The following is a 20110-nucleotide window of genomic DNA, read 5'->3' on the forward strand; positions in this document are numbered from 1 at the left end:
GTGTTTCAGCTCTACATCCTATGTGCTCACTGCTCTGTGAATGCTTAAAATGGTTTCCTGCAAAGTTTCAGCATTATTTAAAAAAAAAAAAACAACAACAACCTCTTCAGTGTTGTTTTTAGTATCTATCGCTGCTAATGTATGCAAGTCTAAAGCTAGAGTCTAATGCGCATGTACGCGACTCAGTCTCCTTTTGTAGATCTTAAACTCACAACCCTCTCGCTTTGGCCTCCCTGTGTTGGGATTGCAGACATGGGCCATATGTCCAGCTAAAAATGTAAAAACCTGAGTATTTTCCAGTTTTATTACTTTGCAAAAGAGTGTAGTGAGCACCTCCTTATGCATGTACACTGTTCCCCAAAGGGATGGGAGATGCTCTGGTTTCATGGCAGCCATGCCGTTGGCATCTTGTGAGTTCTGTGTTGACCTCAGCCCACTGGCAACCTGAGTAAGGTTCTGCTTTCTCACTGTTATCCTCAAGTTCAGTGAATGTAAAACTATGCTGATTAACAGTAAAGCTGAGCATCATTCAGCGCCTCTCCATGTTTTTGTCCATTTTTATAACTGCATTTTTTGATAATTTTTGGTGTCCTAGGGATACTAAGGTATCATGCACTGACTTGTTACAGATACTGCCTCCTATTTTGTGATAATTTGTTTATTTTTGTGGCACTGGGACAAAACCTTGTGTGTTTGTTCTAAACACTGAGCTACATTTCCAGCACACTGTGACATGTTTAAATTGTTTTTTTGTCATCTAGAAATTTTAAATTTTGATAAGAGTCAAAAATTTCAATGTTTTTCGGCTTGTAATGTTTCTATTTTAAAAAGTGCATTCCCATTCCAAAGAACTCAAAAGGAATTTTACATTTTTAAAGTTTTGAATATGTATGAAGGATAGCTAGCTGATCTTGTTTTCAAGTACAAGCCAGTTGCCCCAACAGCAGTGATTGAAAAGTACATTCTAATTTGATATTCTTTTTTTGTCACATTGAAGTAGTGTTTATGCTTGGGAAGATTTTTCTTGACAGAATTTCACCATATAGCTCAGAACTTTAATCCTCCTGCCTCAGTCCCCAGAGTTCTAGGGTTACAGATGTGTGTCTCCAGGCCTGCCCTATGCTTCGAAACATTTTGGCCTTTATTTGGCTTTGTTGTTGCATTTTTCTGTCTCTGCTCCAAGTGTGTGCTTTGAGTCCCATTTGCAGCATACATTTTTCTTTAGTGGGTTTGATTTTTTTTTTTATTTTTTGAATGGTTTGGTTTTTCTTTTATACTATAAATTTTAGAATCAGTTTAAGTTAATTATAACAAACCATAATAAGGTCTTGATTAGAGATACTCTTTTGTAGGCTAATTAAAAATTTTTGCATGTAATTTGATATTCATGGATAAGAGTTGAATATTCAGTTCCTGTCCATGAATGCAGTAGAGGTGTTTCATTGTTCATTCATATCTTGTGGGGTTTTCAGTAATGTTTTATAAAGTTATTTAAATTCTTCTACATGCTTTTTTGCTAGATTTATTTTTAGAGATGTTTATGTTTTATTGTGTGTGAATTTATTTTTTAAATTAAGTTTTCTAATTAGTTGTTGCTAGCACATAAGAACACTCTTGTGTTGGAGCAGCTGAGAGTGTTGTGTGCTGCTCTTTCAGAGGATCTGGGTTCAGTTCCCAGCACTCATATTAGGCAGCTCACAACCACCTGTACCTCCAACTCTTAGGTAATCCTATGCCCTCTTCTGGACCATGTGATCATCTGCCATACACATTCACATTCCCACATATGAATGCAGACATATATGCATAATTTAAGATAAAATAAATCATAAACAATAATGTTCTTGAGGTCTGTCATTTGTTTTTGCATCCAGCAACATTTGTTTGATAGTCTGCAGATAGACCCTTTCTCCCCGCCACCTCTCTCTGTGTTTGTGGTATATATGTACATGTTCACGTGGGTGTGTGCACACGTGCATGCTGTGTGTGGAGGCCAGAGGTTGATAATGACTGTCTTTGTTCATTGCTCTCCATGTAAATTTTGAGACAGGATCTCTCTATTAACCTAGAGCTCATGAGCTCTGCTAGGCTAACTGGCCAGCCAATGAACTCCTGTTTCTGTCTTCCCAGCACCAAGATTCTGGATACATAAGTCTCTGTGCTTGGCCTTTACTTGGATGCTGGGGATCCAAACTCAGGTTCTTCTGCTTGCATAGCAAGCACTTCACTGATTGAGCCCCATCTGCAGGCCATTGTATTGCCTGCAAGCAATGGTTATGCTTGGCTTCTGATTCTCGTCTTACCGTGTTTCCTTATTGTGGCTGTTTTTATTAGTTTTTTTTTTGCACATTTATTATTTATTGTATGTGGGTGCACATGTCACAGTATACACGTGGAGGACAACTTTCAAGAGTCAATTCTTTTCTCCCATGTGGGTCCCAGGGATCAAACTCAGGTCATCAGGTTTGGTGGCAAGCACCTTTTCTCGGTAAGCCATCCTGCTGGTCTTTGGAGGCTGGATGTTGGGCTAGAACCTCTATTAAAATAGTGACTAGAACTGGGTAGCCGACACTTTTGTCTTACTGACTTTAAAGAGAGCATGGTTTTAGTGTCTCATTAGCGGTTCTATATAGGTTTTTATGGCCATGCTATTTCCAGTTTTATCAATGTTCTTAGAGCTGTGCCTGCTGATGCATAAGGTGAGAGAGAAGGGAAGGGGAGAGAGAGAGAGAGAAGAAGAAGAAGAGAGAGAAGGATAATGCAGTTTGGCCCAGAGAAATGCAAGTGTGGTGTGTATTTATAGTATATACACATTTACAGATATTTTGCAGTTTAGAGCGTGTATATAGTCATTAGACAAATGGACTGGTTCAGTAGGATGAAAAGTGTTCTCTATAAATAGGAAATTGTTGAGCTGAAGATTATTTTTAGTTATGTAGTGAGTTCAAAGCCAGACATCAGACTGGCTGTCTTAAATGTCTTAAAAACTAAAAAGTGAAACAACAATAACTAGAAAAAAGAAACAATCTGGGAGCTGGACAGGATGCTCCAGGATTGTAATGCTAGCATTCAGGAGGCTAAGACAGAAGGATGGAGAGCTTGGGGCTGGAGAGGTGGCTCAGTGGTTAAGAGCACTGACTGCTCTTCCAGAGGTCCTGGGTTCAATTCCCAGCAACCACATGGTGGCTCACAACCATCTGTAACAAGATCTGGTGTCCTCTTCAGAATAAAAAAAAAAAAAAAAAAAGCCTGTCTCAAAAGCCAAAGCCCAACCAACCAAACAATAAAATCCTATTCTATTCCAGGGAACTGACTTTGGTATGACATGGGTGCATATTCTGTGTTTGAGGCTGCACCTGGAGAATGTTGTCATTCTTGTTCTAGGGCCCTTGTTTAATAATTTAATATCTGTGCCATCACCATCTTATCTAGCAGTTGTCTTATTTACGTTGATATCTCTGATGCTTGCTAGGGTGAGAATTTCATTTTCAAAAACTAAATCCAGGAATTTGGTTTATTATGCTATGAGATTCCTGATCTTATTTTAAGGGGGAATGACTCTTTGTTTCTGCCATTTGGGGGTAAAAGAGCAAGTCTTCCACTTCTCCTTTTTTGGGCACCTGGTTGGAAAGGGTCTCCGTGTTACTGCTGGGTGGGAAAGACATCAGGGCTCTGTCGCTTGCTGTGGGCGCTGGGGTAGCGGGGTGACCTAGATCACTAGTTAGACAAGAGCTCTAACCACTGAGCCTCTCCTCTAGCCCAAGCTCTGTGTATCTTTATTGCTTTGCTTGGATTCTGTTGCGTGCTAATTGTTAAAAGAAATACCATCTGCCTCTCCCGACTTCCTTCTCCCCTCCCACCTCTCTGTCCCCAACCAAAACTTAGCTCTGTTATGACCCAGGTTCACACTATTTAGAGTCAGTTTTCTGGGAGGGGTGAGATTTACTTTATTGTCATTTAAACTTTTGTTGTCCTCCTTTATTTCCTGTTAAAGTGTGTGTGTGTGTGTGTGTGTGTGTGTGTGTGTGTGTGTGTGTGTGTGTCTTGGGGGTGGGATATGGCTCTTCTTTTTCTTTTGGTTCATGTTTTGCCCTCAGATTCTTGGCAAACTTGAGTGGATGTCATGAATTGTCGGGTCTTTTTTCCTTTACCACCCCACATTCTGTTATTGTGGCTTGACAGTTTAATCTGAAATTTATACATAATTAAGCTTGATCTTGCCAGAGAACAAAACGACTCTGTATCCTTTCTCTCTTAGAAAGAATATTGCATGTGTGTGGGTATCTTGCTTGCACATGTCTGTGCACATTTGTTCCTTGCCCACAGAGGTCAGAAGAGGGTGTCAGATTCTTCTGGAACTGTAGTTGCAGGTGGTTTCGAGCCACTATATAAAACCCAGGTCGTTTGCAGGAGCAGCAAGTGCTCTTAACCACTGAGCCATCTCTCCAAGTCCTTCTTGTAGCCTTTTCTTTTCACCATTACTTTATAATCTCTTCTGAGGGGAAAAAAAAGACAGCCAATTCACTCTTAAAATACTGTTTTAATTCTATATTTGCAATAATTTGAGGGTGTCAGAAAAATATATTTTTAGTAATAATTGTATGTATATATTTACTTGTTTAGAATGTTTTACATTTCCTTATTTAGTATTATTAATTGTTATTATTATTGGGGTGTGTGTTTGTGTACGTGCACTTGTGTGTGCATGGTGTGCACAGAGATCAGAGGACAACCTGCTGGAGTCAGTTTCCTCCTACCACATTGGTCCTGAGATTGAACTCATGCCATCAGGTTTGGTGGCAAGTGCCTTTATCCCTGAGGCATCTTGTTGGTCCTGGAATAATTTTGAAGAGAAATCTACAGCAGAGCTAATATCTTATCGTTTGAGACAGGTCTGTGGTTGGGCTTGTTTTAAGTTTCCAACTGTGGCGCACGCCTTTAATCCCAGCACTCGGGAGGCAGAGCCAGGCGGATCTTTGTAAGTTCAAGGTCAGCCTGAGCTACCAAGTGAGTTCCAGGAAAGGCACAAAGCTACACAAAGAAACCCTGTCTAGAAAAACCAAAAAAAAAAAAAAAAAAAAAAAAGTTTCCAACCGTGGAAGTAATGGGTGTCCAGTCTGTAGCCTATGGGCTGCGTGGGGCTGCCTGCAGTTTAGGATGAAGGGTCTGTGGACACAAAGTTACAAACTCACTTTACTCATTAGTGCTGTTCTTAACTGTGAACTTTGTGTAGGAATGTCAAAAGCCAGCCACAACCTGTTAGGGCCAATGAATTAGAGTAACAGGCTAGAATGTGTTAGCTTGCACAAACGTTTGAATTCTGTGCTGCTATCTTCCCTCCCACCCCCATAATTGAAAAGCTGATATGCTCGGTAGCTAGAAACAGCAGCCACTATGGTCCTGCTGCCCAGGGTTGGCCACCGTGGTCCTGCTGCCCAGGGTTAGCCACCGTGGTCCTGCTGCCCAGGGTTAGCCACCGTGGTCCTGCTGCCCAGGGTTAGCCACCGTGGTCCTGCTGCCTAGTGGCAGCTGTGTCCTGCTTTGGCTGAAGATCTCAGACCCACACATGGGGTAGCCTGTAAGTTACTGAAATGGAGCTGCTACATGGGGTTCTGAAAGGCTACTTAGTAGCCCTAAGGTTTTGATCCATCTTGACCAGCTCTAACTTCAGATGGGTTAGGACCCCTACCTGCACCTTGCTATTATGAGTAGTTCTACAGAACATCCTTCAATTTGTACCTTTACTCACTCCGACACTCCTCTAGAGTGACTTTTAAAAGCTGGATTATTGGATAAATCCATTGTCACAGTGTTTCCTGATTTCTCCCGAGAGTGGTTCCATCTTGCTGTCTCTGAAGTGTTCAGGCGCATTGCAGTGTGGTTAATGTTATCACTGGGTAGTGCTGTGTCCCCGTTGAGTGTCTGTGTACACTAAGCGGTGCTGCCGGTCTGAAGAGGAGGTGACAGGACATGTCCCCTCCTCTCATGGTAAGAACACTTCCTCCAGGGCAGCTAGCTGCACAGTGCTGAGCTCCATGGTCAGCGGGGACTTCACCTTGTGAAACTGCCACACCGCTGGAATGGTTAGGTCATGTCAGAATGATCAGGTACCTCCCTCGCTTCTGAGGTAGACCACAGGGTTTTCATTTTCTTCATTTTCAACTGAGGAGCTTCACTTGGCACCCCTGCTTATTTGCGCTGGTGACTGTGGCTTCACCAAACGTACATTAAACCCCTTTGGAGGCTCTGTTGGCATAGTTACAGAATCAGGCTTATGTTAGAATAATTTGACATAGTTGGAACATTTTCCAAATTCACAATCAGCCTGCAAAGCCTAGCGCTGTCTCTCGGAAGCGGCACGGCCTTGATTGCTGAAATAGTAGTACCTTCCCCATAGGCTCCTAGGAAGACTCAGTAACACCGTGTACAAAAAGAAATTGCTGAATGCTTGGTAAACCAAAGGGCTTCTTCCTTTGGCGTTTTTCACGTGCCTGCCCTTAGAGCAGCTGCGGAAGACTTACATTTTCTGACTTGGAGGTGTCTGTAGTCTTGTGTGGACTGGTTAACATTCTTTGTGAAAAAATGCATTCATGGAAGTGTGAAGGGCCAGTGGCCATTGAGAACATGCCTCAGGTTACCAGGTAACCAGGGCAAGTTTGCAGGGAGGGAGGGCATTCCACAGAGACCTGAGGAGGAGGAGGAGGAGGAGGAGGAGGAGGAGGAGGAGGAGGAGGAGGAGGAGGAGGAGTTGAAGGGAGCTCCGATTGTGACCAGGGCTTAGGAGTGTCAATGCAAATTCAATCTTTGTGAAGCATTTCACAGTTTTATTAGATGTTAAATTCTGGAGCAAGGTTTATATGGCTATTTATTACTAAATATAGTTGCAAATATGTACTGTTAAGATCTTCTGTGATATGCTTGTTTGAATATTGTTATTTCTCTTTTTGCAACACATGCTGGGCCACAGCCTTGTTTTTTTTTTTTTATTTTAATTGGAAGTCACAACTCCCCCTCCCTATAATTAGACTATATATTCAAAAACTATTTGATGTCCTTTTATTAAATGACTTAAGAGCATATAAGCATTATTTTTCAGTTTCCCTTCCTCGTCTATGTTATATAGAATTTTGTCCCCTCCAAGCTGTATTTTACAGTCAACATGTGTTGGGCGTACAGCCTGTAACCTCACCTGCTTTCCCAAGGGGTTTCTGCAGATGAGGCCGATTACTAATATTGCTTCTGTGCCAATGTTAAAAACAATTCCCTTGCATTACACTGAGATGCTACTGGGAAAGAGCTGTTTGTTTCTCTGTTATTTCATGTGTTCATCACATCTCCTGTGAGCACCCCAACCCCAGATAAAACTTTAGTGGTCACCATTTACTGTCCAAACCTACAGATTATGTTCACTGTTCCAGATAATTCAGATAACACGTGGATAGTGATGGCATCTTTGTGAAAGAAAAAAACATTTTTTTCCCTTCAGGTATCGCCATCAGAGAATCTGCAAAGGTAGTTGATCAAGCCCAAAGGAGGGTGTTGAGAGGAGTTGATGACCTTGACTTTTTCATAGGGGATGAAGCCATTGATAAACCTACCTACGCCACCAAGGTAAAGTTGTGCCAGCGGTCTGCGTGTGTGAGCGAGGAGCCCAGAACAGAGCGTAGAATGACTGAGCGAATGATAGGTTGTCTGGAAAAATGGTACCTGTGAGTTGTGGAATGCGGCTTCATTCTTATGCTTGGGTGGAGGTGGTTAGTTGAACAGAGGGGGTTGTTTCTGAAGAGGTGGATTTCCGGGTGGAGGACCCAGTGAGTTAACAAAGGTCCTAGTCACACAGTTGTCAGCAGTGTGAGCAAGGTCTGCCCTTCTGGGGAGTTGCAGGTTGACTAACACACCTGTCAGATTTGGAAACTTGCAGACTGAGCAATTAAGAAGAAAACACTAATATTAAAGCAGGCATATCTTCTAAAAATAATTTAAATTACTTTTTAAGCTTAGCGTACGAAGTGATGGATTGCATTATGACATTTTCATACACACATAGATGTCGTTTTACTTCATTCACCCCCACTTCCTCTGGTGACCTCCTGACTTCTCTCATCTACCTGCCCACCCTTGCTGGTCCCCTCTCTTCCTCCAGATTTGCCTCCTTTCTGCCCTCACGACACGTGTGTTCCATTATTCTCCTTTTCTCCCTCCTCCCTTAAGGCCACTCCCCCCCCCACTCATGTTCCCCCTTTGCTTTCAGTCACCACAGATGTGCACATGCCTCTGATTTACTGATGTGGAGTCCTTCAGGTAGACAACCACGCGTGGTCTCCCTGGGCTGTACAGTAGCTGTGTTTTCAGTTCTTTTTAGGAACCTCCACATGACGTCGATAGCAGTTGCCTCAGTTTACAGTCCCACCAGCACTGTGCAGTAGTTCCTGCTTCTCCACTTGTTCACCAGCAAAGCAGGTCTTTCTGCAGTAAAAAGAGAAGGACCAGAGGGAGTTGGACGGTAGAGGAGCTCTGCCCGCTGCCATCCAGGCAGTTCTGTGTACTTAGAGGTGACGCAGTAAAATACAGTCTAGAACGTGGTCTCTTGTTAAAGTGTGTTGTTTATGTGAGAATCACCCTGAGCGTCCCACCGGGAGGCCTTCATTCTGTTGGGCCACACAGCCTCCTCCGCTCTTGTGCTGTGAAGGTGTTGCTCATATCCAGTTCTTACTATGTGGACACATCTTGCTTCCTCTGCTCCAGTGGCCTATACGACATGGCATCATTGAAGACTGGGATCTTATGGAAAGGTTCATGGAGCAAGTGGTCTTTAAGTATCTTCGTGCTGAACCCGAGGACCATTATTTTTTAATGGTGAGTAGTTGGAGCCAAGAAGAATATGCTCCTGTGAATTCCAAATTACTTAGATTGTTAAACACTAAAGTCCTTCTAAAGACTTACTTCGCTTTTTAAACACGAAGTCCTTCTAAAGACTTTTGCATGAACCAGTATGCTTTAGGAGCAAATACCAGAAAGCTGTGTGTGTGTGTGTGTGTGTGTGTGTGTGTGTGTGTGTGTGTGTGTGTGTGTGTGTGTGTATCCAGAACCTAAAAGGCTTACCACCCTGCAGAGCAGGACGGCCAGAGTCTGGCTGCCCTGGGGTGCTCAGTTCAGCAGCTTGGAGATGGCCCTGTCTTTTAGTGTGACCTCTCCTGTTGGCTCTCTGGTGCCCCAGGATGGCTGTCCAACCTTCTGCACTGCCTCCTCAGAGTCTTCACGTGTTTCTGCTCAGCAGTAGAGAGAAGGCTTTTCCTGCAATCTAGAAGCCATTCCTAGGAGCCTTCCCATGGTTTTGCCCCATGTGCCTGAGCTGCCTGTGGCTTTCTTAGACTAGGAGGCAGGTAAGTACTGTAGCAGACTTTCAGCGCAGGGTCTAGAGAAGGAGGCACGGCTTGTGTGGGGAGCTGTTATGTCCTCCAGTGTCTATGTGAATATTACTTCTGTTGGAGCAGAGAAACATCCCTCAAGATGTTCTTTTTCCACTGTTTAGATCTTATTGTCAAAGGGAACTGAGCTGAGTTCTGGATCTTGATTATGGTACTTAAATATTGTGTTAAACCAAATAGCATAGAGAAATGGGAAGAAATACTTCTTGGGATCTATGGGATCTAATTGTTCTAGTCAACGTACCGTTTCCTTCCATGGAATATCCCTTTTACATTAAAAATAGTCTCATGGATAAAATACTTGCTTCATAAATAGCAACTCGATACAACATAAGCTGTGAATTAAAACTTACATGAGTTAGCTTTGGATTTTTTCTATCCAAGTACATTGTCAAATGGTTCAATATCCAGTTATAATTCTTTAATGTTTTACTGCACATGCTCTTTAGCATTGTCTGGTTTAGAAAGTGATATTTAAGCCAGACAGTGGTGGCTTGGCTGGGCTGCGGTGGCGCACGCCTTTAATCCCAGCACTTGAGAGGCAGAGGCAGGAGGATCTCTCTGTGCGTTTGAGGCCAGCCTGGTCTACAGAGCTAGTTCCAGGACATCCAGGGCTGTTACACAGAGAAACTCTGCCTTGGAAAACTAAAAGAAGTAACTACAAGGCTAGTAGTTACAGAGTCTATATATATTTAATGTATATTAATTATTATTATATTATAATAATATATAATATGTAATATAATATTTTATTAGAAAGTGATGAAGTGGAGAGATGGTTCAGAGGTTAAGAGCACTGACTGTTCTTCCAGAGGACCTGGGTTCAATTCCCAGCACCCACATGGCAGCTAACAACTGTCTATAACTCTAAGATCTGACACCCTTACACAGACATACATGCAGGCAAAACACCAATGCAAATAAAATAAAAATAAACAGGTTATTAAAAGAAAAGAAAATGGTAACTATAAGGCTAATAGTTATAGTAGTCTATATATGTGTAACATATATAGAATATATTATATTAACTATATAACAATATATGTGTGATAATTATTATATTATAAAACATAATATATACAATTATTATTAATTATAATGATATTATTATTTTAATTATATTAATCAGGGCAGATCTTAAAACGTGCTCTGACCTCTCCTTCAGATGTATCCTGAAACTCAGAATGTCAAGTGTGCCTACTGTGTTTTACAGGCCTCTCTATGTCCTCTCCTGAGCACACACAGTGGTTATATTAAATTAACGGAGCCAGGTAACTGACAGCGTATGAGTTACTTTGTCTGCGGCCAAAACACATCTCAGATTCCACCCGCTTGGGTTGGCACTTTTCCTGTTCTAGCTTATCACCAACTACCTGTGGATGGGTTAGGCCAGGCACCATGCCCAGCTGCGTCCTTCTGCCTGCTTCAGCCAGGTGTGCTGGGATATCTCCTCTGCCTCCACTTACAGGACTTCTAATCTGAGGCCTGTAGAGTAAGTGCAGATACATGTCACAGGACATTGTGACTGGGAAATTAAACAAAAAGAAAACAGAAAGCCACACAAATTTTCTGTCTCTGTTTTCTTCTCCTCCTTTTTCTTCTTTCTCCTCTTCCTTCTCTCTCTGTCTCTGTCTGTCTGTCTGTCTGTCTGTCTCTCTCTCTCTCTCTCTCACACACACACACACACACACTCTCACACCCTTCCCTGGTGCAGCTGGGATATCTATAAACTGGTAAAATCTAATCACTTGCCGGGAAGAAGTAGGAGGTAATGTTTTATGTGAACCTAGAAACATCTGTTTGCAGACCTCCAGCAATGAGAGCATGGCGACCTTGAAGAGCTGACTAAAGCAGTGTAACTAGAGAGCCAGTGAATGAGGGGTGAAGAAGGGTGATGGGGGTCTGTGGTGTGATAGGAAGAGGTGGAGCTGTGTGACCAGGCTGAGTGATTTTGAGAGTGGAGAGGCCAGGCATTGACTGTGTGTGTGTGTGTGTGTGTGTGTGTGTGTGTGTGTGTGTGTGTGTGTGTGTGTGTGTGTGACAGACATATATTCTCTTACTGTTCTGAAACTTACCAAGTAGCCCAGGCTTGGCCGTCAAGCTCAAGCTTTAGGGATCCACCTGTTTCCTTGTTGCCAGTTCTGGGATTATAGGCACGTGCCACCATACTCAGCTTCTTCTTTTCTTTTCTTAAATTAGGTTTTTGGTTAGCAAATGTGAAATGCATTTCTCTGTAACAGTTTCATACATCAATGTCACGCTCTGGAATTCCCTGGATTCTTAATAGTCTCGGTTAGGGTTTCTATTACTGTGATGAAACACCATGCAAAAAGCAAGTTGGGGAGGAAAGGGTTTATTTTGTTTACACTTATGTCTCACTCTTCATCACTGAAGGAAGTCAGGATGGGAATTCAAACATGGCAGGAACCTGGAGTCAGGAGCTGATGCAGAGGCCATGGAGGGTTGTTGCTTACTGGCTTACTCAGCCTGCTTTCTTACAGAACTCAGAACCACAATGGTCTGGTCCCTCTTCCATCACTCACTAATTAAGAAAATATAGCTGGATCTTATGGAGACAATTTTTCAATTGAGTTTTCCTCCTTTCAGATACCCTAGCTTGTGTCAAGTTGACATAAAACCAGCCAGCATATGAATGGTGCTTCAGACATGCTCTCCCCAGTTCAGTGGCCACTGGCCCGCACAGAGACGGGCTACATGGGCTTGCTCAGTCTGTGCTGGTCCACCTGCCGCCGAGCTTCAGGTGTGCTGTGGTCTCTTCTCCTGCGCTTTTTTCATTGAGTGTTTATATTTTAAAAATAGTTTCTTGAGTGGTTCAGATGGCTCGGTAGGTAAAAGTGCATTCTGTGCAAGCTTGATGGCCCGAATTTGATCGCCAGAACCCACAGTGAAAGGAGAAAGCTGATGCCCGAAAGTTACCCTCTGACCTCCTCTGGTGCGTGCGACACTTGTGTACCTGTGCTCATGTGCACACACAGACCAATAATAAAACATTTCTCTGCTGCATTTATGGAAGGGGTTTAAAGGTGGAACTAATTCTAGGAATGTGCATTCAGTTTTTTATCTCATAGGGAGATACAGGTTATTTTTGATAATACTCATTAATTATCCATTTTGAATAAGTACCAGGTGATAATCTTACTATTGCTATGAATTATAATGCTCATGTACTTTGCTTTTATGTGATATTCTAATCATATGCTTCAATATTAAGACAATAAGAAAACTTTGATCTTGTGTAATTGGGGATGTTTTATTTAAGTGTGTTTTCCAAAGTAATATTTCGTGTGCCTTTGGTGATGGACACAAAAGAAGTGGAAAACCAAGGAGGAAATAGGTTATGGACTTTGGGCGGTGGTGGCGCACGCCTTTAATCCCAGCACTCGCGGGGCAGAGGCAGGCAGATCTCTGTGAGTTCGAGGCCAACCTGGTCTACAGAGTAAGTTCCAGGACAGACTCCTAAGTTATGCAGAGAAACTCTGTCTCAAAAAACAAAAGCAAAAGCAAAAACAAAAACAAACAAAAAGACATAGGCACTTAAGAATACGGACTCTGAGCTGGGTGGTGGTGGTGGTGGTGGTGGTGGTGGTGGTGGTGGTGGTGGTGGTGGTGCACACCTTTAATCCCAGCACTCGGGAGGCAGAGGCAGGTGATCTCTGAGTTCGAGGTCAGCCTGGTCTACAGAGTGAGTTCCAGGACAGCCAGAGCTACACAGAGAGACCCTGTCTCAAAAAGCAAACAACCAAACCAAACACACAAAAAGAATACTTTGATGCCAGAACCAGAGAACGGGACTACATAACAAATATTTCCAGATGTTGAAGTAGAGAGTTTAATTCTTCAAAGATGGTGAATTGTGATTGGTAGCCAGTGATAGGAGTCTAAAAATAGTAGTTCAAACAAGTTAGGGGTTTTAATTTTCTTCATGAAATCAGCTTATGGCAGGCAGTTGGTGCTGGGCATGGCAGCCGTCTAGTGCCATGAGGAATTTCTCTTCCCTAGTGTATTTGGCATTTGGCTTCCCTGGCAAGGATGCTGACTATTCCTAGGTAGGTTACTGTAGCTTCAGTCATCCCCTTATTCTAAAGGAAGAGGGAGGGGGAGGGGCAAAGAGGCTCTACTATTTTTTTGGGGGGGGGGTTTCAAGATAGGGTTTCTCTGTGTAGCTTTGAGCCTTTCCTGGAACTCACTTGGTAGCCCAGGCTGGCCTCGAACTCACAGAGATCCTCCTGCCTCTGCCTCCCGAGTGCTGGGATTAAAGGCGTGCGCCACCAATGCCCGGCAAGGCTCTACTATTTGGTAGCAGCTTTTTCATCTCATTGGCCAGAGCTCACCTACTCAGCTTACCCACTCTTTGTCTGCAAAGAAGTCTGGGATATGCTTTTTTGTCTGGACCTGTTGCCATTAACGGTAGCGGTCAATAACTAATCAGTAATGACCACTCCGTGCTAATAAAGTACAGCGTGTAGTACCTGCCAGAGTGAGGTAATTCACAGGTCTGAGATGGGTGCTCCAACAGAACTCAGCTGCTTTCACGCCTTCTGCTGCATTCTGTCCATCTTGAGTGCCAGACACCAGGGACCCGGTGGGCCAGGAGTGCTCTGGTCGTGCTGTGTCTGCTCCAGCTCTGATGGGGTTTATTTCTGCTCAGTGCTTGCTCTGTGGCCGAGGGGGTTGCATTGCTATGTGAGGGGGTATGCAGGTCCTGGTCTAGAGTCTCACTCAGGTGTGTGAGCTTCTTCCCTGTAACAGTAGAGACAAAGGGAGGAATCAGAATGTTTGGAAATGATATCTGTGCCTTTCTCAGTCCCACCACATTAACACAGAGATTGTTAACATTTAGTCATTTTTTCACTTTGAACCCATGTTTTTATATTTTATATAGAGTATTAAATTCCATCTTCTTGTTTGTGTATTTATGTTTGTGTTTGTGTGTGAGCACTGTATGTGTGCTCATGTGGAGGTCAGAAGACAACTTGAAGGAGTCAGTTCTCTCTTCCATGTCTGCCCTGGGGATTGAACTCAGGTCGTCAGGCTTGGTGGCAAGTACCTTCATGCACTGGGTCATCATGGTGGCCCTTGCTCCATTTTTATTTGCAGTTTCTATATTAGTTACTTTTCTATTGCTGTGATAAAACACTGTGACCAAAGGCAACTTAAGGAAGAGTTTCCTTTCGGCTTTTGGTTCCAGAGAGAGAAGAGTCTATCAGGACCGGGAGGCATGGCAGCAAGCGCCAGGCATGGTGACAGGTCCAGGAAGCTGAGAGGTCACATCTTCAACTGCAGACATGAGGCAGAGAGAGTGGACAGGAAGTGGGTGAGGCTGTCAAATCTCAAGGCCCACTCTCAGTGACATACTTCCTTCAGTAAGGCTGCATCTCCCGAACCCTCCAGAAGCTTCACCTACAGGGCCTATGTTCAAATTCAGGAGCCCGTGGGAGACATCTCTCATTCAAGCCACCAGTTTCCACAGTCATCTTCGTAGCAGTTGTGTGGTTATACAGCCAGCCGCTGGCTCCTGTTTGTACTTGTTCTGTTTTCAGACCTTGCCTCGTGCTTCTGGTTTCGAAGGAACAGTGTGATCTTTGTGGGTAAAGGTATACATGTTGTTGTTGTTGTTGTCTCACTTTGTAGCACTGGCTGCCCTTGAGCTCCCTATGTAGACCAGCCTGGCTTTGAACTCATAGATCTTTCTACCACTGCCTCCTGAGTGCTGGGATAAAAGGTGTGTGCCACCATGTATAGCTCTATGTACTGTGTTATTCTAGAGCACCCCCCACCTCCCCAACAGGGTTTCTCTGTGTAACTTTGGAGCCTGTCCTGGATCTCACTCTGTAGACCAGGCTGGCCTCGAAGGCACAGAGATCTGCCTGCCTCTGCCTCCTGAGTGCTGGGATAAAAGGTGTGTGCCACTATGCACAGCTCTATGTACCATGTTATTCTAGACCATTCTTGTTTTCTTTTGTTGTTGTTGTTGTTGAGACAGGGCTTCTCTGTGTAGCTTTGGAACCTGTCCTGGAACTTGCTCTGTAGAGCAGGCTGGTCTCGAACTCTTAGAGATCTGCCTGGCTCTGCCTCCGGAGTGCTGGGATTAAAGACATGCAACCTCCCCCCCCCCCCCCCCCCCCCCGCCCCAGCCTTCCTTTCCTCCTTCCAATCATCCCCCCTCCCCTGTGTTCTGTTTGGGATGTTCAGTCACACTGTGAACTCTGAGTTTGCATTTGCGTTCATTAAATAAAATTAACCTTGGGTCAGGAGGCTGAGTTAGCAACTAGTTGACAGAAAGTAATCATAGAGCCTCAGAGGACATCCTGGAGAGACGGTCACAGGAAGTAGTAGGATGGGGTTTGGAGCATCTCAGCCTTTTCTGGTTTGTTGAGCAGTAGCATGGGTCTTCCGTGGATGCCAGCAAGGAGAAAGGGTTAGGTTGTTGCTACTCAGCCTCTCTGAGCTCTCAGGTTTTCACCTGAGAGTGAATCTTGAATCTTGAGTTTTATTCATAATTAGAATGCTAGAGATTTAGCTAGAGCTACCTTTAGTGGCAGCCACAGGGCCGCGGTCCCTGTGGGAGCAGAATTCTCACAGGCTCAGGCCTGAGCGGCTAGGTTCCTGCCAGAGAAGCAGGCTGGTAACTGCGGAGCGGCGATGGCTGGCGGAGACAGCAGTGGACTAAGGCGCAGCCACTGTGCAGAGGTTAAAACAACAGTGTCCTCTTGCTCCAGCTCCTCCAGTGTGGCCCCCTCACTCTCTCTTTCACATTCATTACTTCTTTGTCTACTGTTAGTATTATTACATGTATAAGCGCATAAATATATAAATATGACTTGTTGAGTCCATTCGGTGTTGCTTGTATGTCCATGATTTCAGGGCTGACCACTTGGTGTCGTATAGCCAGGTGGGGGGCTCACCCCTGGGAAAATCTAATTCTTTCTCTCTCAGCAGTGCTTAGGTGCTTGTCTGGGGTGGAGCCTCAGAGCGTTCCCTCTTGCACCTCAGCATGTGTATTAGTGTTGTTGTTTGGATCTTGGTTAGGCAGCCATATTGTTGCGGTATCGAAGCTTCCCTGTCATTTCTAAGAGACGCGAGCTCAAAGCAGACTCCCTGGTCCCCTGGCTCTTACACTCTTTCTGTTCTCTCTTCTTTGATGTTCCCTGAGCCTTAGGTGCAGGAGTTGTGTTGTAGGTGCATTTGTTGTGGCTGGGCTCTCCCGATCTGTTCGTCTTTGTATTTTGACCAGTTGTGGTCTTCTGTGGTGGTCTCCATCTCCTGCAAAGACAAGCTTCTGATGAGGGAGGAGTGACACTTACCTGTGGGTGTAAGGATCCGTATTTAGAGTGCAGTGGACACTTACCTGTGGGTGTAAGGATCCGTATTTAGAGTGCAGTGGACACTTACCTGTGGGTGTAAGGATCCGTATTTAGAGTGCAGTGGACACTTACCTGTGGGTGTAAGGATCAGTATTTAGAGTGCAGTGGACACTTACCTGTGGGTGTAAGGATCCGTATTTAGAGTGCAGTGGACACTTACCTGTGGGTATAAGGATCCGTATTTAGAGTGCAGTGGGAGTTATGTTGTTCTAGTAGAGTGGTGTTAGTAGGTTTTCCTCTAAGATCCGTGGCCTTGGTAGCCCCAGGGAGTTGGCTAGGTTTTCGGTACCATGCTGTTGAGAAGGCCTTAGGTCCAATTAGAGAGCTGTTGGTTACCAAGAAGTCTGAGTGCCGCTCTTTAGAACCGTCTTGCAGGGCTGGTCGTTGTTGTGGTTCATAGGCATCACAGTTGGGTAGGGCTATTAATTGCCAACCTCCTTTGGCAGCTTGCATAGCGTCTTCTGATACTATGAAAGCTAATCCTTGGGGAGGAGCTTTGTCTGAGCATTCTTTATTTAAAGATAATTAGGATTTAATTTTGGGGTCTAGAGCAGTAATAGTGCTGTGATTGTGTACAGTGTAACACCTTACCTCACCCTGAGCAGTATATAAAAGGCCTTCTCAGCATTAATACAGATTTTCTGAGTTTATACACAGTTAAAGATATTTTGGTTTTGCAAAATCCTGGATTGGCATCGTGTCCAGATACCAAATTATTGGGTTGCCCTTCCTGCCATGGAGAGACTCTTAAGTATGGCCCTGTGTGCCATAGAGTTAAAGTAGCCATTCTGAAGCCAGAGGCTTTATTCCCTGCTTGAAGTGTTAGTGGCATGCTCTGCTGTCTTGACAGAATGCCACAGACAAAGTGGCTTAAACAAGAGAAGCTTATTTTTTCATAGTTCTGGAGGCTGCAAGTTCAAGATTAGGGAGGTACAGCTGGGATGGTTCCTGGCCAGAGCCCTCTTCCTGGCCTTTGGATGGCTACGTTCTTAGTGTTTTCTTTGTGCTAATGAGTGTAAGGAAGAAGGGAGGTGTAACTGGACCTTTTCATTGGTACCACTGACTCCCCAATAATGATGCAGAGACTTCTTATTAATTATAAAAGCTCAGCTGATAGCTCAGGCTTGTTTCTAACTAGTTCTTATAACTTAAATTAGCTCATACCTTTAATTTACATCCTACCATGTGGCTTTTACCTCTAGCCCATCTTGTGTGTCCAACTTGTTCTGCGTCTGGCTGGTGACTCCTGGCATCTCTGCCCTTCTTCCCAGGGTTCTCTCTGCCCCCAAATCCTGCTTAACTATTGGCTGTTTAGCTTTTTATTAAACCAGTCACTGTGATATATATTCACACAATGTAAAGGAATATTCTACAAGAGGGAAGGAGCGAGGCAGACAGCCAGAGAGAGAGGGAGAGAGGAATAGGGAAGGGAGAGGAAGAGGGAGGGGAAATTTGTGGGTTAGTTAGGATTTTAATACATGAATTTTGGGGGAATCACAATTCAGTCCATAATAAAAGGTAATGTGGACTTTTTGCCAAAAGGCTCAGAACATTTTTCATTTACTTTTGTAGTTCATGTAAATATAAGATGTAGATCTTTGTTGTTTGGGGAAAATATAGCACCTTGTTTTTTTTTTTTTTTTTGGTTTTTTTTTTTTTGGTTTTTTTTTTTTTGGTTTTTTTGAGACAGGGTTTCTCTGTGTAGCTTTGCGCCTCTCCTGGAACTCACTTGGTAGCCCAGGCTGGCCTCGAACACAGAGATCTGCCTGGCTCTGCCTCCCAAGTGCTGGGATTAAAGGCGTGAGCCGCCGCCGCCGCCACCGCCGCCGCCGCCGCCGCCACCGCCGCCACCGCTGCCACCGCTGCCGCCACCCCCCCCCCCTCCCCACAGCACCTTGTTTTAATTTGTCTGTTGTCTGATGATTTTTACCCTATTTGATAATACTTACTGTTTTAAAAAGGGTTTGACTTGTTGAAAATCTTTTAAGATTTTCATCTGCTTTGCTTTTATATTATTCTAGGTGTACACTCAGTATTACTCAAAATGCATACAACCAGAAGCTTTCAGAATTTGGAGTTTGGAGTACTTAAACATATATAATGAGATATCATGGGGTTAGGACTGAGGTCTAAGTGCTAACTGTATTTATGTTTCATAAAGATCTGTACATATAGCCAGAGGGTAATTTTATGCAGTGTTTTTAGTGTACCTGTGTGTTGACTTGTTGACTGACACCTGTCAGATAAGATGTGATTTCAGGTTGGTGTTGAGTTTCAGGTTTGGGGCATCTTAGGATGCTTCCCCTGTGTGTGTGTGTGTGTGTGTGTGTGTGTGTGTGTGTGTGTGTGTGTGTGTGTGTATACACATTTGTGTTTTGATCACTTTTCTCTTTCTCTTTATTTTAGCATTTTTACGAAATATTGGCTGGTATCATTTGCTTTTATTGCATGTGTGATTGTGGGCTTGGTAGGCCCAGGAGGTTGGTGCTTGGGGGTATGGTGGCCATCCTGGAGTGTGGTGGGCTGAGCCTGCCTCTGCCACTGTGAGTGCCAGGTGGGAGAAAGCTTCTGTTGCTTGAAGCATGCCCTTTGCCTGTTCTTTGGAGAACTCATCTGTCTCTGGTCTAGGTGCTGGGAATAGCATCATGAGTCTTCACTCCTGGCTGTATTCCACGGCCTTTGTCATCCTGCATCACAGTTCCCAGTTTCAGGGATGTTAGGTGTAATGTAGGTAGTGAACAAGCTCCTCTTTTTCTGTGACTTGTTGAACTTTGAACTTTAGGTGAGTCCTGAGAGCAGAAGCCCCACACAGTCTTCACTCTGCCTTGTCAAAGCTTTTAAAACCTGCAGTAAGAGACCTTTAACTAGTCACCTTTAGTGAACCCCATCTTTACAACTAGCGAGTTCTCTAATATGCTGGCCAGCATGCCTTTAGGATAGCCCTTTTATAATTCTGATGTAGTTACATAAAATTGGAGAGAACATTAAATCTAGTGTTTTCTTACAGACAGAACCTCCACTGAACACACCAGAAAACAGAGAGTACCTTGCAGAAATCATGTTTGAATCATTTAACGTACCAGGACTCTACATTGCTGTACAGGTAAAAACAGCATTATCCTGTGATTCTGACAGTACAAGAAGCAGGAATCCCAAGGCCCTTTGTGCGCAGACTGGGCTAGACATTCCTCTTTTCTCTCTCATGGTGTGCACCCCGTCACCAAGCTATTCAGGTTTGAATCAAATCACCATAAAGAAACTTGTCTGTAATTAACTTTTGTATGACTGCCACTGATA

At 43.9% G+C, this 20110-nt stretch overlaps 1 protein-coding gene across 4 annotated transcripts in view; it reads left to right on the plus strand.

Moving 5' to 3' along the window:
- Positions 1 to 20110, plus strand: part of Actr3b (actin related protein 3B) — a 96653-nt gene that overhangs the window by 41900 nt on the left and 34643 nt on the right. For 2 of the 4 annotated variants that reach the window (XM_042273267.2, XM_042273264.2), the window contains 3 exons: positions 7487 to 7611; positions 8746 to 8856; positions 19821 to 19916. In XM_042273267.2, coding sequence (XP_042129201.1) covers positions 8785 to 8856; positions 19821 to 19916 — 168 coding nt within the window. In that variant the 5' untranslated portion in view covers positions 7487 to 7611; positions 8746 to 8784. The remainder of the gene's footprint in view (positions 1 to 7486; positions 7612 to 8745; positions 8857 to 19820; positions 19917 to 20110) is intronic. The other 2 variants (XM_042273266.2, XM_076566704.1) reach the window with 1 other exon arrangement.

The sequence above is a fragment of the Peromyscus maniculatus genome, chromosome 3, assembly GCF_049852395.1.
Source record: "Peromyscus maniculatus bairdii isolate BWxNUB_F1_BW_parent chromosome 3, HU_Pman_BW_mat_3.1, whole genome shotgun sequence".
Taxonomy (NCBI): Eukaryota; Metazoa; Chordata; class Mammalia; order Rodentia; family Cricetidae; genus Peromyscus; species Peromyscus maniculatus.